The 15654-nt window shown below is 41.1% G+C and overlaps 1 protein-coding gene across 4 annotated transcripts in view; it reads right to left on the bottom strand.

Moving 5' to 3' along the window:
* u2af1 (U2 small nuclear RNA auxiliary factor 1) overlaps positions 1-15419 on the bottom strand; it is a 46888-nt gene extending 31469 nt beyond the window's left edge. Inside the window, exons 1-2 of one of the 4 annotated variants that reach the window (XM_069889190.1) lie at positions 15122-15419; positions 7630-7717 (exon numbers count right to left, since the gene is read on the bottom strand). In XM_069889190.1, the coding sequence (XP_069745291.1) occupies positions 7630-7717; positions 15122-15165 (132 nt within the window). In that variant the 5' untranslated portion in view covers positions 15166-15419. The remainder of the gene's footprint in view (positions 1-7629; positions 7718-15121) is intronic. The other 3 variants (XM_069889188.1, XM_069889187.1, XM_069889186.1) reach the window with 3 other exon arrangements.
* Positions 15420-15654: the final 235 nt, after the last annotated feature.

Below are 15654 nucleotides of genomic sequence, written 5' to 3'. Positions count from 1 at the left end.
AAGTAGGTTATTGGATCAGCATAATGCTGTAGGCTGAAGAGCCTATGTGCTGTAGATTTCTATGTTCCAATAGAGGCCCCAGTTCAGACCCCTGCAAAACATTACTAGTCAATGACCTCAATCTACTACCACCTTCTGCCTTCTATGAGCAAGCCAATTCCATCTATTGATCCCAAGCCTCACAACTTTCTGGATGAGCTTACCTCGAGGAACCTTGTCAAACTCCTTACTAATATTCATAGACACCACTCTACCTTCATTAATTTGTTTCGTTTTCTTCTTGAAATACTCTTTTGTGAGGCACAGCTTGCGCCTCACAAAGCTTCTCTCCTGGCTATCCTGAATAAGACTATACTTCTCCCCAAGAATCCTCTCCAATAGTTTGACTGTCACTGATGGAAGTCTCTAATTCTCCCTGCTACCTTTCTTGAACAAGGGAACTGCATTTGCCATCTTCCGGTACCAACCAATGGGCAGAGGACGCAATGATCACATCAATGCTCCAGCAATATTTTCCCTCATTTCCTGTAGTAAACTGGAATATATCCTGTTCAACATAGACTTGTATATCTGCAAGTCTCAATAGAGATCACTATCCTAATGTTTTAGAATCTCCAATACAACCCTTTCTTAACCTCGACATTCTTCATCACTGTTCCAAGCTGGCCTTGCATTCTACAAGGTCACTCTCCAGGGTGAGCAAAATATTCATTGTCCTCTTTTGTCTGTACTTATGGTACACTTTCCCCTTTCCTTCCTGAGCAGTCCTACCCTCACTCTAGTCATCTCCTATTCTTCATCTATGTGTAAACATCTTGGGGCTTTCCTCAATTCTTCTTGCTCTCCTAGATCTCTTAATTTTCTTTCTGGTTGCCATACAATTCTCAAGAGCCCTGACTGACTTTTACATCTTCAATCTTCCTTCTTCCTCCTGCCTAAATGCTCCACCTTCCTCGCCAACCATGGCTTCTTTACCCTACCTTTGTTTCCTTGTCTCAGTGGAATAAACCTATTCAGAACCCCATGCAAGTCATCCCTAAACACCCTCCACATTTCTGTTATGCATTTATCTGAGAACATTTGTTTCCAATTAATGCTCCCAAGTTCCTGCCTATTACCATCATAATTAGCCTTTACCTAATTAAATACCTTCCCATCATCTGCTTCTATCCTTACCATGGCTGCGCTAAAGGTCAGGGAGTTGTGTTTTCTGTCTCCGAAATGCTCACCAATCGAGAGGTCTGACACTTGATCAGGTAAATTACCTTGGATTAGAACCAGAATGGCCTCCCCTGTAGACACAGACCATGTCAGGAATCCTTCTCGGACACTTCTAACAAATTCTACCTAATTTAAACCTTTTGAACTAAGAAGATGCCAATAAACATTAGAAAAGTTGGTCCCCCATGACAATAACTCTGCTATTTTTGTACATTTCCAAAATTTTGATGGAGAGCCAAAGTAGCAAATAAAAGTCATAAAATCACAAGGGCTAGGCTGTGCTTAAACTTGACACGTTTTCCACTGATAATATATTCAGGTATTTAAAGATAGCATGTATTGTTAATGGGAAGACTCAGCAGTGCGGAAGGTCTGAGAGAGCTTAGGGTCTTCGTCCATAAGACCCTCAAAGCTGCTGCACAGGTTTGGAGTGTAAAGAAGGTGCATGGTGTGTTGGACTTCATTAACCTCGATCTGGGATTGAGGTCAAGAGCTGTGTAGTAATGTTCCAGCTATACAAGATGTAGTTAGACCCCTCTTGGAATATTGTGTTCAGTTCTAGTATCTCACTACAGGAAGGATGTGGAAACTAGAGGGCGCAGGTGAGATTTACAAGGTTGCTGCCTGGATAGAAAGCATGCCTTTTGAGGATAGGTTGAGTAAACTTAAAACTTTTCTCCTTGGAGCGACAGAGGTGTACAATATGATGAGGCCTTTTCCCAGGACTGAAATGGCAAACACAAGGGGGCATAATTTTAAGGTGCTTGGGAGCAAAGTGGTGAGTGCATGGAATTCATTGCCAGCAAGGGGGACGGAGGCAGGTACCATTAAGAGACAATTAGATAGGTATATTGTAAGGTAAAACATCATGAGATGGGAATGTGTAGGGAGTTACCCTGTACAGGGCAGTAACAAGAAGGGGAGGTGTCCTTGTACTCCTGTTAGGTAAAACATCATGAGATGGGAATGTACAGGGCAGTAACAAGATGTGAATGCATCCTTGTACTTACAAGATAAGAGAGACATTGATGGATTGAGAGGCAGGAAGCTAGCAGGGAAAGGATAGCAACAGTTTTAGTCATTGGACAAGTAATGATATGATGATGTTCTAAGCACATATCCAAGGGTATAAAAAATCACCATTTTGCTGATAACGGCAGAATGCATTCTCCGACTAACATGTTTAGTCGCAAGTGTTACAATCCGGTAATAAAGAACAAAGAACCCTGATTTTGACTCAGCCTGGTGTTTGTCTCACTCATTCATGAACAAAGCAGACCTAACAATATGGAAGCAAGAAAAATGGAGGAACTTTTTGGCAGTTGTTAAAGTAGGTTATTAGCTCAGCACAACACTATGGGCCAAAGGGCTTGTATTATGGTCTCAGTTTCTATATTCTAAATTCCTCAACAAAAACCATTTCCCCAGATGGCAATTGAAATGATTCAACACATTCTGTATGGCACAAAACGTGCAGCCATCAGTGAGCACCCATCCCCCTCTGTCACATTGTCTTAATTAGCACTCTACAAAATCTAACAAATTTTATAGTAAAGAAGGAAGAAGGTAACCTAAATCATTTATAGCATTGCAACAGCTAAAGACTTCACCACTCTACAGATTTGAGCCATTCAACAGCCCATAAGATTATGCAAGCTAGAAGTGTGTTGACATGAACTGGGGTGCTTAGCAGTGCCAGAACTTCAGAGGAAAGCCTAAGAACCCCAAATTAAAATTTAGACACACAACACAGTAACAGGCCATTTCGTCCCATGAGTCCATGCCGTCCAATTTACACCCCCGGTACATTTAGAACTGTGGGAGGAAACTGGAGCACCTGAGAAAAATCCATGCAGACATATGGAGAACGTACAAACTTCTTACAGGGTGTGTGGGATTCAAACCCCGGTTCCGATGGCTGATGCTGTAAAAGCATTGCGCTAACCACGGCTACACCAACCGTGCCACCCCTAGCTGTACCAATTTGGTAGCTTATCTGGATATAAAGTGAACTTTTATAAGAGCGAATTATTCCCAATAAACATACATATACCTATTTACTATCACACACTTTTTGGAGTGGTTAAAGACCACTCTTGGAGTTAAAATTACTAAAACATTTAAAGATTAATATAAATGTAACTTTCTTCCTTTGATAGATTATGTGAAACTCTTTCTAAATGGTCTCTATTGGCTTTATCATTAATAAGTTATATTAATGCTATTAAAATGATAATTTCATTTATTTCAATCAGTCCCAGTTTTTATTCCAAAATCTTTTTTTGACAATATTGACTCTAAAGTATCTTCTTCTATTTGGAATAAAAAGAATCCCAGATTGAGTAAATTCCATTTGCAGACATTAAAGAAAGATGGTGGTATAGCTTTACTTAATCTTAGATTCTGTTATTGGACAGTTAACATTTATTATATTATTTTCTGGATCTACTTATCTGATAAATTTGAACACCCTTATTGGGTAGATTTGGAATTGAATTCTGTGCAAAGATATTCAGTGGCCTCTTTATTGGGGAGCAGCTCTTCCTTTTACACTTTCTAAGATTAGCAGACATACCTTCAACCTAAGGTGCTATTGAAGAGGTCAAGCCCAAATGTTGGTGATGTATCTTTACCTTTACTACATAAAGGCACTCTTTGACCTGCTGAGTTTCTCCAGCATTTGTGTGTTTTTTACAGGAGGATATAGATCTCTTTACTAGAAAGAGCATATGGAATTTAATAAGAACAAATGTGAGGCGTTGTATTTTGGGAGGTCAAATGCAAGAGGAAAATATACAGTAAGTGGCACCCCCTCAGGATGTAGAGAGATTGTTGGGATGCAAGTCCATAGTTCCCTGAAAGTAGCAACACAACTGGACAGTACTTCCTTTCATTGGTCAGGGCATGGAGTTTAAAAGTTAGCAAATCACATTGCAGCTACATCAAACATTACTTGGGCCACATTTGGAGCTTTATGTGCAGTTCTGCTAACCACACTATAGAGAGGTTGTGGAGTGTCATGGGAGAGTGGAGGGGAGATTCACCAGGATGCTGTCTGGATCAGAGGATAAAGGGCAGGGAGGGTGGGGGGGGGTTGGTGCCCTGACCTGATAAAAGTATGTAAAATTATGAGCTGCACCATTACAAGATTCAAAAGACATTTGGATAGGTATATGGAAGGATATGGGCCAAATGCAGAACTTGTTCAGGAGGTCACCTTGGTCGGCATAGTTGTATTTGGTTAAAAGGTCCATTTCTGTGCTGTACAACCTTCCGACTCATAGGATAGATGGTCAGAGTCTTTTTCCAGAATGTAAATGCCAAATAGTTTCAGTTGACAGGGAGAGGTTCATGCCAAGTTTATTTACACAGAATGGTAGTTGCCTGGAATGCACTGCTGGGAGGTGGTTGAAGCAGAGAAGTAGCAATGTTTAAGAGGCATATACACATGTTAATTAACAGGCAGAGAACAGAGAGTTCTAGTCCATGTGCAAGCAGGCAAGGTAAATTGAATTTGGCATCACAGTCAGCACAGCCATCGTGGTTCAAAGGGTCTCTTCCCGTGCTGTACTTCAGTTTCTCTGTTCAGAAAATCTGCATTACATCCAAAACTTTAAATATAGCCCATCTTACAGAAGCTCTTGTTGATCAAAAGGATGCACCAATGATTCTCATTCCCAAGAACTGAGAACGTCCAGATTGAAAAACAAAATGGTGAAACATTCAGCTGTTCAGAATGAAAAGTATCCAAGGTTGTCCACCATGTCTTTACATAGCTCAGCAAGATTCCATTTGTCACCTGCGTTTGTGCCCTTGGATTTGCTCAAATTCAAGGGCACAAATGCACAAGACAAATGGAATCTGAACCACTAGTTTGGTTAAAAAAAATTACACTAGTTTAAAACGAAAGGGCTTGCATTTAAGGTGTCAGGGGAAAGATTTAAAGGGTTTCTTCAGGGTACTTTCTTCATAGAAAGGATGGTAAGCATATGGAATAAGCTGCCAGAGGAGATGGTAGAAGCAGGGATGATTGTTACAATTCTCAAAGTCATTTTGACAGGTACATAGTTAGAAAAGGTGTGTGCTGATGACACAAAGATAGGAAGCGTTGTGGACAGTGAGTAAGATTTTCACAGCTTGCAGAAGGATCTGAACCAACTGGAAGAATGGGCCAAAAAAAGTTAGGAAAGGTGTGTTCTGATGACACAAAGATAGGAGGCGTGGTGGACAGTGAGTAAGATTTTCACAGCTTGCAGAGGGATCTGAACCAACTGGAAGAATGGGCCAAAAAATGGCAGATGGCATTTAATGCAGACAAGTGTGAGGTGTTGCATATTGGAAGGGCAAACCAAGGTATGACATACACAGTAAATGGAAGGGCACTAAATGCAGAGGAGCAGAGAGATCTTGGAATACAGATACATTGTTACCTGAAGGTGGTGTCACAGGAGGACAGGGTTGTAAAGAAAGCTTTAGGCCCAAAGAATTGAGAGAAGGAGTTGGGATGTAATGTTGAAGTTGTTTAAGACTGCTGAGGCCAAATACGGAATATTGTGTGCAGTTCTGGTCGTCTTACTACAGGAAGGATATCAATAAGATTCATATTTTTGGGAGTGCCCAAATTTAGAGAGATTTTGGTAAGACATTTTCCAAACTTTATCAACGATTTTTAAGATCAAAATAGATCCATGTCTGTTAATTGCTTTTTTTTTTACATGAAGCAGATATACCTCTGTCTGCAACCCAGGAGAAAGTTTTAATCTTTGCCATGCTGATAGCCAGACAAGCAATTTTATTGAAATGAAAAGATGACTCTTTACCTACTCTAAACAGTGGTTATATGATATAATGTCCTATTTAAACTTGGAGAAAAATCAGATACAACATTAAAGATAGAATATTTAAATATGCAAAGATGGGGGGGGGGGGGGGGTCCATTCATAGAAAACTATCATGATTGGAAGAATTAAGAATTTTGAATGTTCCAGAGATTCTCTGTCTGAAGGTTACTATCCAATCCATAATTTCCCTTTTCTTTTATGAAGGTTATCTTGATTAGAGGGAGGAGATAGATTAGATTTGATTTTTAGGTTTGTTTTTGTTTTATTTTTATCAATTTTTAATTGAATTAATTTGACAAATGTAGGTTTAATATAGTTATCATAGATTAATTCAATAACTTGTTTCTCATGCAGATTAAGGAACTGTCTAATAGAGTTCCATCCATTTTTTGTGTTCTTGTATCTGTAAGAGATTATGTGTTTTCCTTAAAATCTTGTATGTAAGTTTATATGTTAAACTCAATAAAAATATTTTAAAAAGAAAGAGCGCAGAGAAGATTTACCAGGAAGTTGCTAGATCTTCAGGAGTTGAGTAACAGGGAAAGATTAAGCAGGTTAGGACTTTATTCCTTAGAGGAAAGAAAAATGAGAGGAGATTATGAGGGTTTAGAGGATTATGAGAGGTATAGACAGAGTGGATGCGAGTAGACTTTTTTCACTTAGATTGGGGGAGATAAATAGGAGAGGTCATCATTTTAAAATGAAAGGGGAAGTTTTTGGGGGAATGTTCTCCATTCACACAGTGGTGGGAGTGTGGAATGAGCTGCCATTTTATGTGGTGAATGCAGACTCGATCTTATTTTAAGAATAAATTGGATAGATACATGGACGGGATAGGTCTGGGGGAGGGGTTATGGAATGGGAGCAAGTCAATGGGACTAGAGGAATAATGGTTGGCACATACTAGAAGGGTCGAATAGCCTGTTTTCTGTGCTGTAGTGTTCTATGGATGTGGGATAAGTACAGGCAAATGGGACTAGCTTGGATAAATGTGACAGGTATGGACAAGTTGGGCAGAACTATGCTGCAGAACTATGTCTCGAAACAAGTTTGAATATTAAAATGGGCATCAGGTATTACTGAAATGTGAGAAAGCAGGAACATGTATGTCAGTTGAATTCAGCAGCCAACTCTGGGCTCCTGCTTGCAATGCTCAATGACACAAATTTCTGCAGTTGAAGAAAGGTTCACCATAGTTGAACAGCACCAGCATCATCTTGGAAACTAAAAAGCAGGTGACGTATCTAACAGCTGTTTTGAAACTACTATTGGTTTCATAAAACAGATTAGCCACAGATTGTCAAAAGCTCTGTTTCACAATTAAATAACAGCCCCCCTGCAAGATCAGCATTTAATGACAACAGTTTCCAGAGACACGTCTATTCATGATTCAATTAAAATAGCATGGATACAAAAGACAAGAAAGGCATTTTGAACAGTTCTAACAATTTGCAGGGAGTTTTTAATAGACAGCTGAGTGAAAAGCTTTTAAAGTAATGGACACCTTCAGCTGGCCTGTGCAACAGGTCTAACAGTTTTGCCACACAAAATGGCAAGGCAGGCTCACCTGGCTGAACGTGGGCTTGTTGTGCAAACGAGAACATCTGTCGCCATGACGACATGCTCCAATTTTAAAATAGAATGAACAGTTGACCCTGTAAAAGAGACAAAATTGATCAATGCAGTTCAATTTTAACCCACCCCCTGTACTTTCTCACACCTTCAGAACGAGATCCATTTTGCATCATTTGCCCCTAGTCAGTGAGGACAAACTGCTACTCTGAAAATCCCATTTTATTCTTCCCTTCTCCAATCTTCTTGGTGACACCCTCAAAAACTCAAATTAGTGAGCGAGAAATATTCCACCCCTTCCCCATCATATGCAAAGTCATTGATTACCCTGATCAATCCTCAAAATTTTCCCTACCGCTGGTGGGTCACCAGCCCTGTTTGTCCTTTTTTTTTTTTAAAATATTTTATTTAAAATTTTCTCCATACATACAGTAATCAGAAGTAATAAAGTAATACAGATTCCAAAAGAAACAAATCAAAAGTTACAAACATTATAGTATTCACCCCCCCACCCCAAAACAATCCCTCAAAATAGTTAATATAAAAGATAATATAGGTAAATAAATGTAGAAAGAAAGAACATTTTCAGGATTGCACAGAGATGTCATCTAACACATATATAATACTTCAATACAATTCAGAGAAGAATCTCACAGGTCTAGAGGCATAAAAAGGACATTATTACAAATTTAAACCTAACATTTGGTACCAAATTTACAAAAACATAGCATATTTATTTCTCAAGCTATATGTAATTTTTTCCCCCAAAGGAATACAACTTTGAATTTCTGCATATCCAAAAATATCTGATTTCCAAGTAATTACAATATATTTCCTTCCCACTGCTAATGCTACTTTAACAAATTCCAACTGATATACAGGTACACAATCTTTTATTTGGAACCCTTGGGGGACAGTGTGTTCTGAATTTTGGATTTTTCCGGATTTCGGAAAGCCAGATTTAAGCCCACCCGAATTGTGCTGACGTATCCACCCCCACCCCCTTCCAGTTGCGCTGCCAGTATCCCCCACCCTCGCCCGCCCAACTCGCGCTGCTGGTCCCACCCCCATCGCCTGTCCGACTCGTGCTGCTGGTCTCTTGCCCGCCTGACTCGCGCTTCCGTCCCTCTCCCAACTTGCCAGATTTTGGAGCTTTCCGGATTTTAGATGTCCAGATAAAGGATTGTGTACCTGTATTGACAACTTTAATTTAGGCCTTGTACCTTCAATATTTCCTAATAAAAATATATCCAATTTTGCGGAAAAACAACTCCTGTAACTTGTTCCAAAAATTCCATAAATCTATCCAAAAAGGTCTTACATTAGGACAAGATCAAACTAAATGCAAAAAAGGTTTCTACATTTTCACACCTAAAACATTAATCTAATAAATCTGATTTTAATCAATTTCTGTGGTGTAAGATATAGCTGATGTAAAAAATATACTGAACTAATCTATATCTAACATTAATAGTATGTCATTCAATCCCTACATAAATCTGCCCATATCTGCTCATCAATTTCAATCTTCAGATCTATTTCCCACCTCTGTCTAAACTTATGAACTCTTCATTTAAAAGTTCCTACTTGTAATAAAGAGTATATCATAATTCTTTTTAAACAATTCCTTTCCTAATAAGGAGTTCTACTTCAGAACAATTATAATCCCCTAACAAAACTAAAATTGATTGCCCTTTGAAAAAGATATGAGGATTTTGAATCAAAGGCATTTTATACAATAAACATCCTTTACACCAATTTCATCATTTATTTTATTGCAGATATTAATTAAATGTTTCAATAATGGTGTATTTTTATCATCAACCATTAATTTTGGTTCCCTCTTGTATATAAATTCTTCTGCTGTTCTCTTCCTGTTGCCCTTCTTAAAGAAACATAAGCTAGCTGGAGTTAAACAAGAAGGCTTGCAGATTTTGGGGTCAAATGCAATACACAAATATGCTGGAGAAACTCAGCAGGTCACGCAGTATCCATAGGGTAACCAACATTTTGGACCTGGACCCTTCATCAGGTATTAGTAAAAACAGATAGATAACAGAATAGAAAGATGAGGAGAGGAAGGATGAAGGGGAAAGAGCACAAGCTAACAGGTAAAAGGCCATAGGTGGATTTTCTATCCTCCCACCTTTATCATCTATGACCACTAACCTGTGTTCCTTCCCTGCCCCTTCATCTCTCCACCTCCTCCTGTTCTCCACTTTCCTTTATATTTGGATGTCTGCCTGTTTTTGCTTATAACTAACAATAAGCCCAGGCCCAAAATGTTACCTTTTACTTCCTGTGGTTGCTGCGTAACCTGCTGAGTTTCTCCAGCACATTTGTGTATTACAAATATAAACTATCATCCAGTCTACTGGCACCCTCAGTGAAGCAAATAAACACTTCAAAAACCAAATTTATCAAGGAATTGGAGGTAAATAATAAAATCTGCAGATGCTAGGGTTAGTGCAATATACAAGTCACACAGCCTGCAACAGCAAGGGAGGCAATTAACAGAAATTGATATTGATGCTTTCTGATTGGAGACTGGTGGAGACCATTCAGCACATCGAGTCTGCTCCACAACTCCACCCTGAGCTAAACTGTTCTCACATACCCTAATTAGATACCTATCAATCTCCTCCTTAAACTTCCCCAGTGATCGGACCTCCACTGCTGTATGTGTCAATGAATTCTACAAATCTATGACCATCTGGCTAAAGAAATTTCTCCTTATCTTTGTTTTAAATAGGTACCTTCTAATTCTAAAACTGTGCCCTCTTGTCCTGGATTCACCCACCAAAGGAAACATCTTATTCACATCTATTTTGTGCAATTCTTTCAGCATTCAAAATATTTCTATGAGATCCCCTCTTATTCTTCTATTCTCCAATGAATAGAGTCCAAGAGCCGATAAACGTTCCTCATGTTAGAATCATCCTGGTAAATCTTCTCTGTACTCTCTCCAACATTATTACATCCCTTCTAAGATAAGGGGCCCAAGAGTGTACAAGACCATAGATATGTCAGTGTGGGAATAGTGTGTGGAATTAAAATAGTTGGCCATTGGGTATTCCTTGTGGTTGCAGTGGACAGACCAAAGGTGCTCAACGGAATTATTTCTAAGTCTGTGTCCAGTCTTCCTGACATACAGGAGGCTGCACCAGGAGCACCAGATGCAGTAAGTAATCCCTACAGATTCAAGTGAAGTGTTATTTCACTTGAAACCCCTGAATAGTGGTGAGGGAGGAGGTGTAAGTGTTGCACTACTTGCAGTCACAGGGTAGGTAGAAAGGGAATGATTGATGGAAAGTGATGTGGCGAGGGAGTCGAGGAGGGACCAATCCTTGTGGAAACCAGTGAGCAGAGATGATCTGTCTGATGGTGGGAATGCGAAGGTGGAAGAAATAGGGTCGAATATTTTGAAAATGAAGTGAAGGCTGGTGTGGTGGTAGGAAGAAAAGTGGAATCCTGACCTTGTTATGTCTAAGGGGGGTGAGGTGGTTGTGGGGAGGAGGGCCCAGACAGGTGCAGGAAATAGAGGAGATCAAGGTGAGGGCTGAGTTAATGGCAGTAGAGGGGAAGTTATGACTTCTGAAGGGGGGAATATCTCAAATGTCCTAGAATGAAAAGCCTCTGGAGTTGGATGAACTCAGTATCATCCAAGAGGCAGAAATCAGTGACAGAAAAGGTCATGGTGATATGGTCACACTCAAGAAAGTCTGCAGGCAGATGGGTGGCCACTAGGAAGAGTAAAAGGAGTAAGTAGACAGTAGTGTTCTCCTGTGACCAGCCCTCTCAGAAATAAGTATACTGCTGAGGGGTTTAGTTATCAGAGTAGCAACAGTAGTGGCATCCAGTTCAATGTCACCATAACTGGCTCAGGGATTCAAGAGAGTGAAGTCAGGTGAGAGTTAGACATTTCTGTGGCCACAAGCAGGACTCCCAGATGTGTGTTCCTAGACCATGGCATCTCTGAGTGGACACAGAGCGTTCTGTGGGAAGGGAGAGCAGAGTGAAGTCATGGTTCAAATTGACATAGGTAGGAAGGGAGATGTCGTCCTGCAGAATGAATTCAGCAAGCTGAATAGCAAATTAAAATACAGGACTTGCAGGGTTCTAATCTCAGGATTACTACTGATGCCTGAAGACCATCACCTCCAGGTTCAAGAACAGCAACATGTATCAGGGTCTTGAATTGCCCTTCGTTACACTAATCATAGACTACTCCGAGGACAGAAAAGAACTGTACACTAACCATTTCTATGTCACTTTTTGCACTGTGAATATTCATTGTTTTATATTCATTCTCTTTTTAATTCAATCAGTGTAGTTTTTTTGGCTGTTTCTATAGTTTGTTTTTCCCCCCCACAATTACCTTTTCAACTACAGCCAGAATTTTGGTGCATATGTACATTGTACAACTGATTTGACAAATGGGTAATTATTATTACCCATGCCACATGTGAGGCAAGAAGCAGGATGATAGTGCCATTTAATGAATGGCTACGCAGTTGGTGCAGGAAGGATAGATCACTGAATCTATTCCAGGGCAGTTGCGATGGGTCACACTGAACTGGAGAAGAATCAATACCTTGTCTGAGGGTTTGATGACAACGCTAGGATTGGTGTGGAAGGAATGAAAAGCAAAACTTTACGAGGGCTAACATTGGAATAGGTGAGGGGAGTGATGAAGTCAATTTCTCAAATATTTGGGAGCTGAAAAGTGGTCAGAAAGCCATTGGGAAGAGCAAAAGGAAGAAGGGAGATTGAGGTAGGAAAAGGGGTCATGAGTAGAGCTGTTAAAGAATGAGTACGTAAAGAATATTAAAGAATGTAGGCTTCTTGTACAGTAGTAACAAATGCTGGCCTTCTGCAAATTGGTTTTTAAAATAGAGCTGTTAAAGAAGCTCATTAAAGAATGCTCGTTGAAGATGCTTGCTGAGGGACATAGGTGGCAGAAGAGGTTGGCAGCGTGACTCCTACACATTTAAGGCCAATGTGCCAAAAAGCTCTCTTTATGACCCTACCTGTTTGATTAAATATTCTTTGATATTTAATATCTGTTGTAATAAACAATTAACATTCTGTAGGCTTCTTGTACAGTAGTAACCAATGCTGGCCTTCTGCAAATTGTGCATTATTGGTACTCATCTTTTTTGAATTTCAGATTTCTGCAATCTTTTTATTTTACAAATTTCTGATTTAATTTATAGATAATTTTACATTTTCCTATTTTCCAGATTTAATCTATCTAAACCCCTTTAATCTCCTTGTGTCCTCTTCACAATTACTTTCCTATGTATTTTTGCGTTATATTTTTTTCATTTTTATTAAGACTAATAAGTAAAGGGGAAGTTTTACTACTGATCACGGATCATATCACAGAACAATATGATCACATCAGATAAGTATAAAATATCATACATAAGTGAATTTTACATGTATTATTTGTCTAATTTTTGTATTCAATATTATTTTTGGACATAAAACAAGTTATGATTTAATTGTTTAATTATAATTATAGAATTTGACATCCTGAACTAAATAAGTTTGTAATAATTATGGTTATGCTTCTAATTTATAAATGATATGTGATAATGTATTTATGTTATTAGTATACCCACACTCCTGTTCGGCTCCGAATCATGGGTCCTCTACCGGCACCACCTACGGCTCCTAGAACGCTTCCACCAGCGTTGTCTCCGCTCCATCCTCAACATCCATTGGAGCGCTTACATCCCTAACGTCGAAGTACTCGAGATGGCAGAGGTCGACAGCATCGAGTCCACGCTGCTGAAGATCCAGCTGCGCTGGATGGGTCACGTCTCCAGAATGGAGGACCATCGCCTTCCCAAGATCGTGTTATATGGCGAGCTCTCCACTGGCCACCGTGACAGAGGTGCACCAAAGAAAAGGTACAAGGACTGTCTAAAGAAATCTCTTGGTGCCTGCCACATTGACCACCGCCAGTGGGCTGATAACGCCTCAAACCGTGCATCTTGGCGCCTCACAGTTTGGCGGGCAGCAACCTCCTTTGAAGAAGACCGCAGAGCCCACCTCACTGACAAAAGGCAAAGGAGGAAAAACCCAACACCCAACCCCAACCAACCAATTTTCCCCTGCAACCGCTGCAATCGTGTCTGCCTGTCCCGCATCGGACTTGTCAGCCACAAACGAGCCTGCAGCTGACGTGGACTTTTTACTCCCTCCATAAATCTTCGTCCGCGAAGCCAAGCCAAAGAGATACCTTGAGTAAAGGGTTTTTGTTAAACTCAATTAAAAATTTTTTAAAAGAAAGTAATCATAGATTTGGTGCCTTCTTCCAAGTCATTTATACACATTGTACAAAGTTAATATGGCAGCATTGATCCCTATGTCAGATTCCTTATTGCATCTTGCCAACTATCAAGATAAATTTATGCCAGTATTTTTCCCCCATTGGCTAGAAAATCTTCCATGCCAATATATTTCCTCTTTTCCCATCAACTTTTTTCCATGATAGTCTTTGATACACCTTATTACTTTCTTGAAGTCAACTGGTTGTGTTTTATTGAGTGGCCTACACTTGCCTGTGTAGGCTTGCAGCATTGATTGAGTGCACAAGTTGGAATGTTATTTTGTCCCCTTGCCCTATCTTTGTTGCCTTATCTTCTTTAATAAAAAGGAACATTTGGTATTAAGTAGCAGACCTAATACTGGCTCCAGGAAACTTCCCTGAACACTTCCCACCAATCTGAAAAACCACCAGCTACCTACTCACTTGTTCAGTCAGCTTCCAGAATATATATTAAATGGTTTTAAATAATGTGTTATGTGAGCCCTAACTAAATGCCACTTGCAAATAAACTATATTCCTCATCGACTTTATGGCATTAAATAGCTATCTATTTAAAAATTATTTTTCTTCAACTTTGACTTTCTTCATCAGCCCACACGGTGACTATTATCATTTATTGTTTCTAGATCTTTCCTTTCCAATTATTCGATCATTTTCAACTTTCTAACCCCGGCACCTCCGATGAACCGAGACATTTGGCCTTCGGAGCCCACGCTGGAAGCGGTGTAGGGGTGTACCGTTCCCCGCGGGGATGCAAACAGCCTCCCCACTGGCGGCACCTCCACCTCGGCCGCTCGCCCTGGATCGCCTAGATCGCTTCAGCAACCTGCGGCCCACACTCCCGCCGCGGCCAGCCCTCCCGGACATCGCCCCATACCCTCGCCGGCAAACCTCCCGGTCCAAGTCCCATAACCCCACTGCGGTCGATCCTCCCGAACATCGGCCCACGGCCCACATCCCCGCTGCAGCCCTCCCAGACATCGGCCTACATTCCCACCGCGCCAGGCCCTCCGGCCCACGGCCCCCCGCCTACTCAACACCGGGGATCGCGGCCTAGTCGGCCAGAACCGCCGCGAGCAGCACGGCCCGGGTCCAGATCAAATCTTAATCTCGGAACCCCGAACCAACGCCACTCCACCGCACTCACTTGTCCTTCTCGGTGCCGAATATCGACGCCAAGTACTCCGCCATCTTCCCTGCCGCGCGCCCTACGTCACCGCTCGGGACCACGTGATCCGACCTTCCGCAACCAGCCCGAGGCGGACCGGCGGGAACGTATCACGTGGCAGGATTAACCTATCGGGGCCGGCCGGGGTGCGTTCCTTTAGTACGAGAGCTGCTTGGTTGAAGGTGGTGTGCGATGGCCTCCTCGTCTCCTCAGCCTGGGCTTGGGGTCGCCTCGTCCCTATAGCCCGCTGTCCCTGCAGCTGGCGCTCCATGCTTGATGGTGGGGGGTGATGGCTCATGGGGGTTGTCCAACAAACATAATAACACAGCTCAGCAGGTCACAGTGTACTTTATGTCGCAAAAGCCCCCTTTATACTGCAAACCGTGGTATTCCCATAGATGTGACCACGCACAACTGAAAAAGCCAGTTTCCTGAATCAGATACCCTCCACCGTTGAGACTTCCTCGGGGGATTGTCATCTAGACTCTACCCCCACCTCTCCAATCCCCATC

Source organism: Narcine bancroftii, chromosome 7 (genome assembly GCF_036971445.1).
Source record: "Narcine bancroftii isolate sNarBan1 chromosome 7, sNarBan1.hap1, whole genome shotgun sequence".
In the NCBI taxonomy this organism is placed as follows: Eukaryota; Metazoa; Chordata; class Chondrichthyes; order Torpediniformes; family Narcinidae; genus Narcine; species Narcine bancroftii.
The sequence above is the reverse complement of the archived record's forward strand: the minus strand, read 5'-3'. Positions and strand labels throughout refer to the sequence as shown.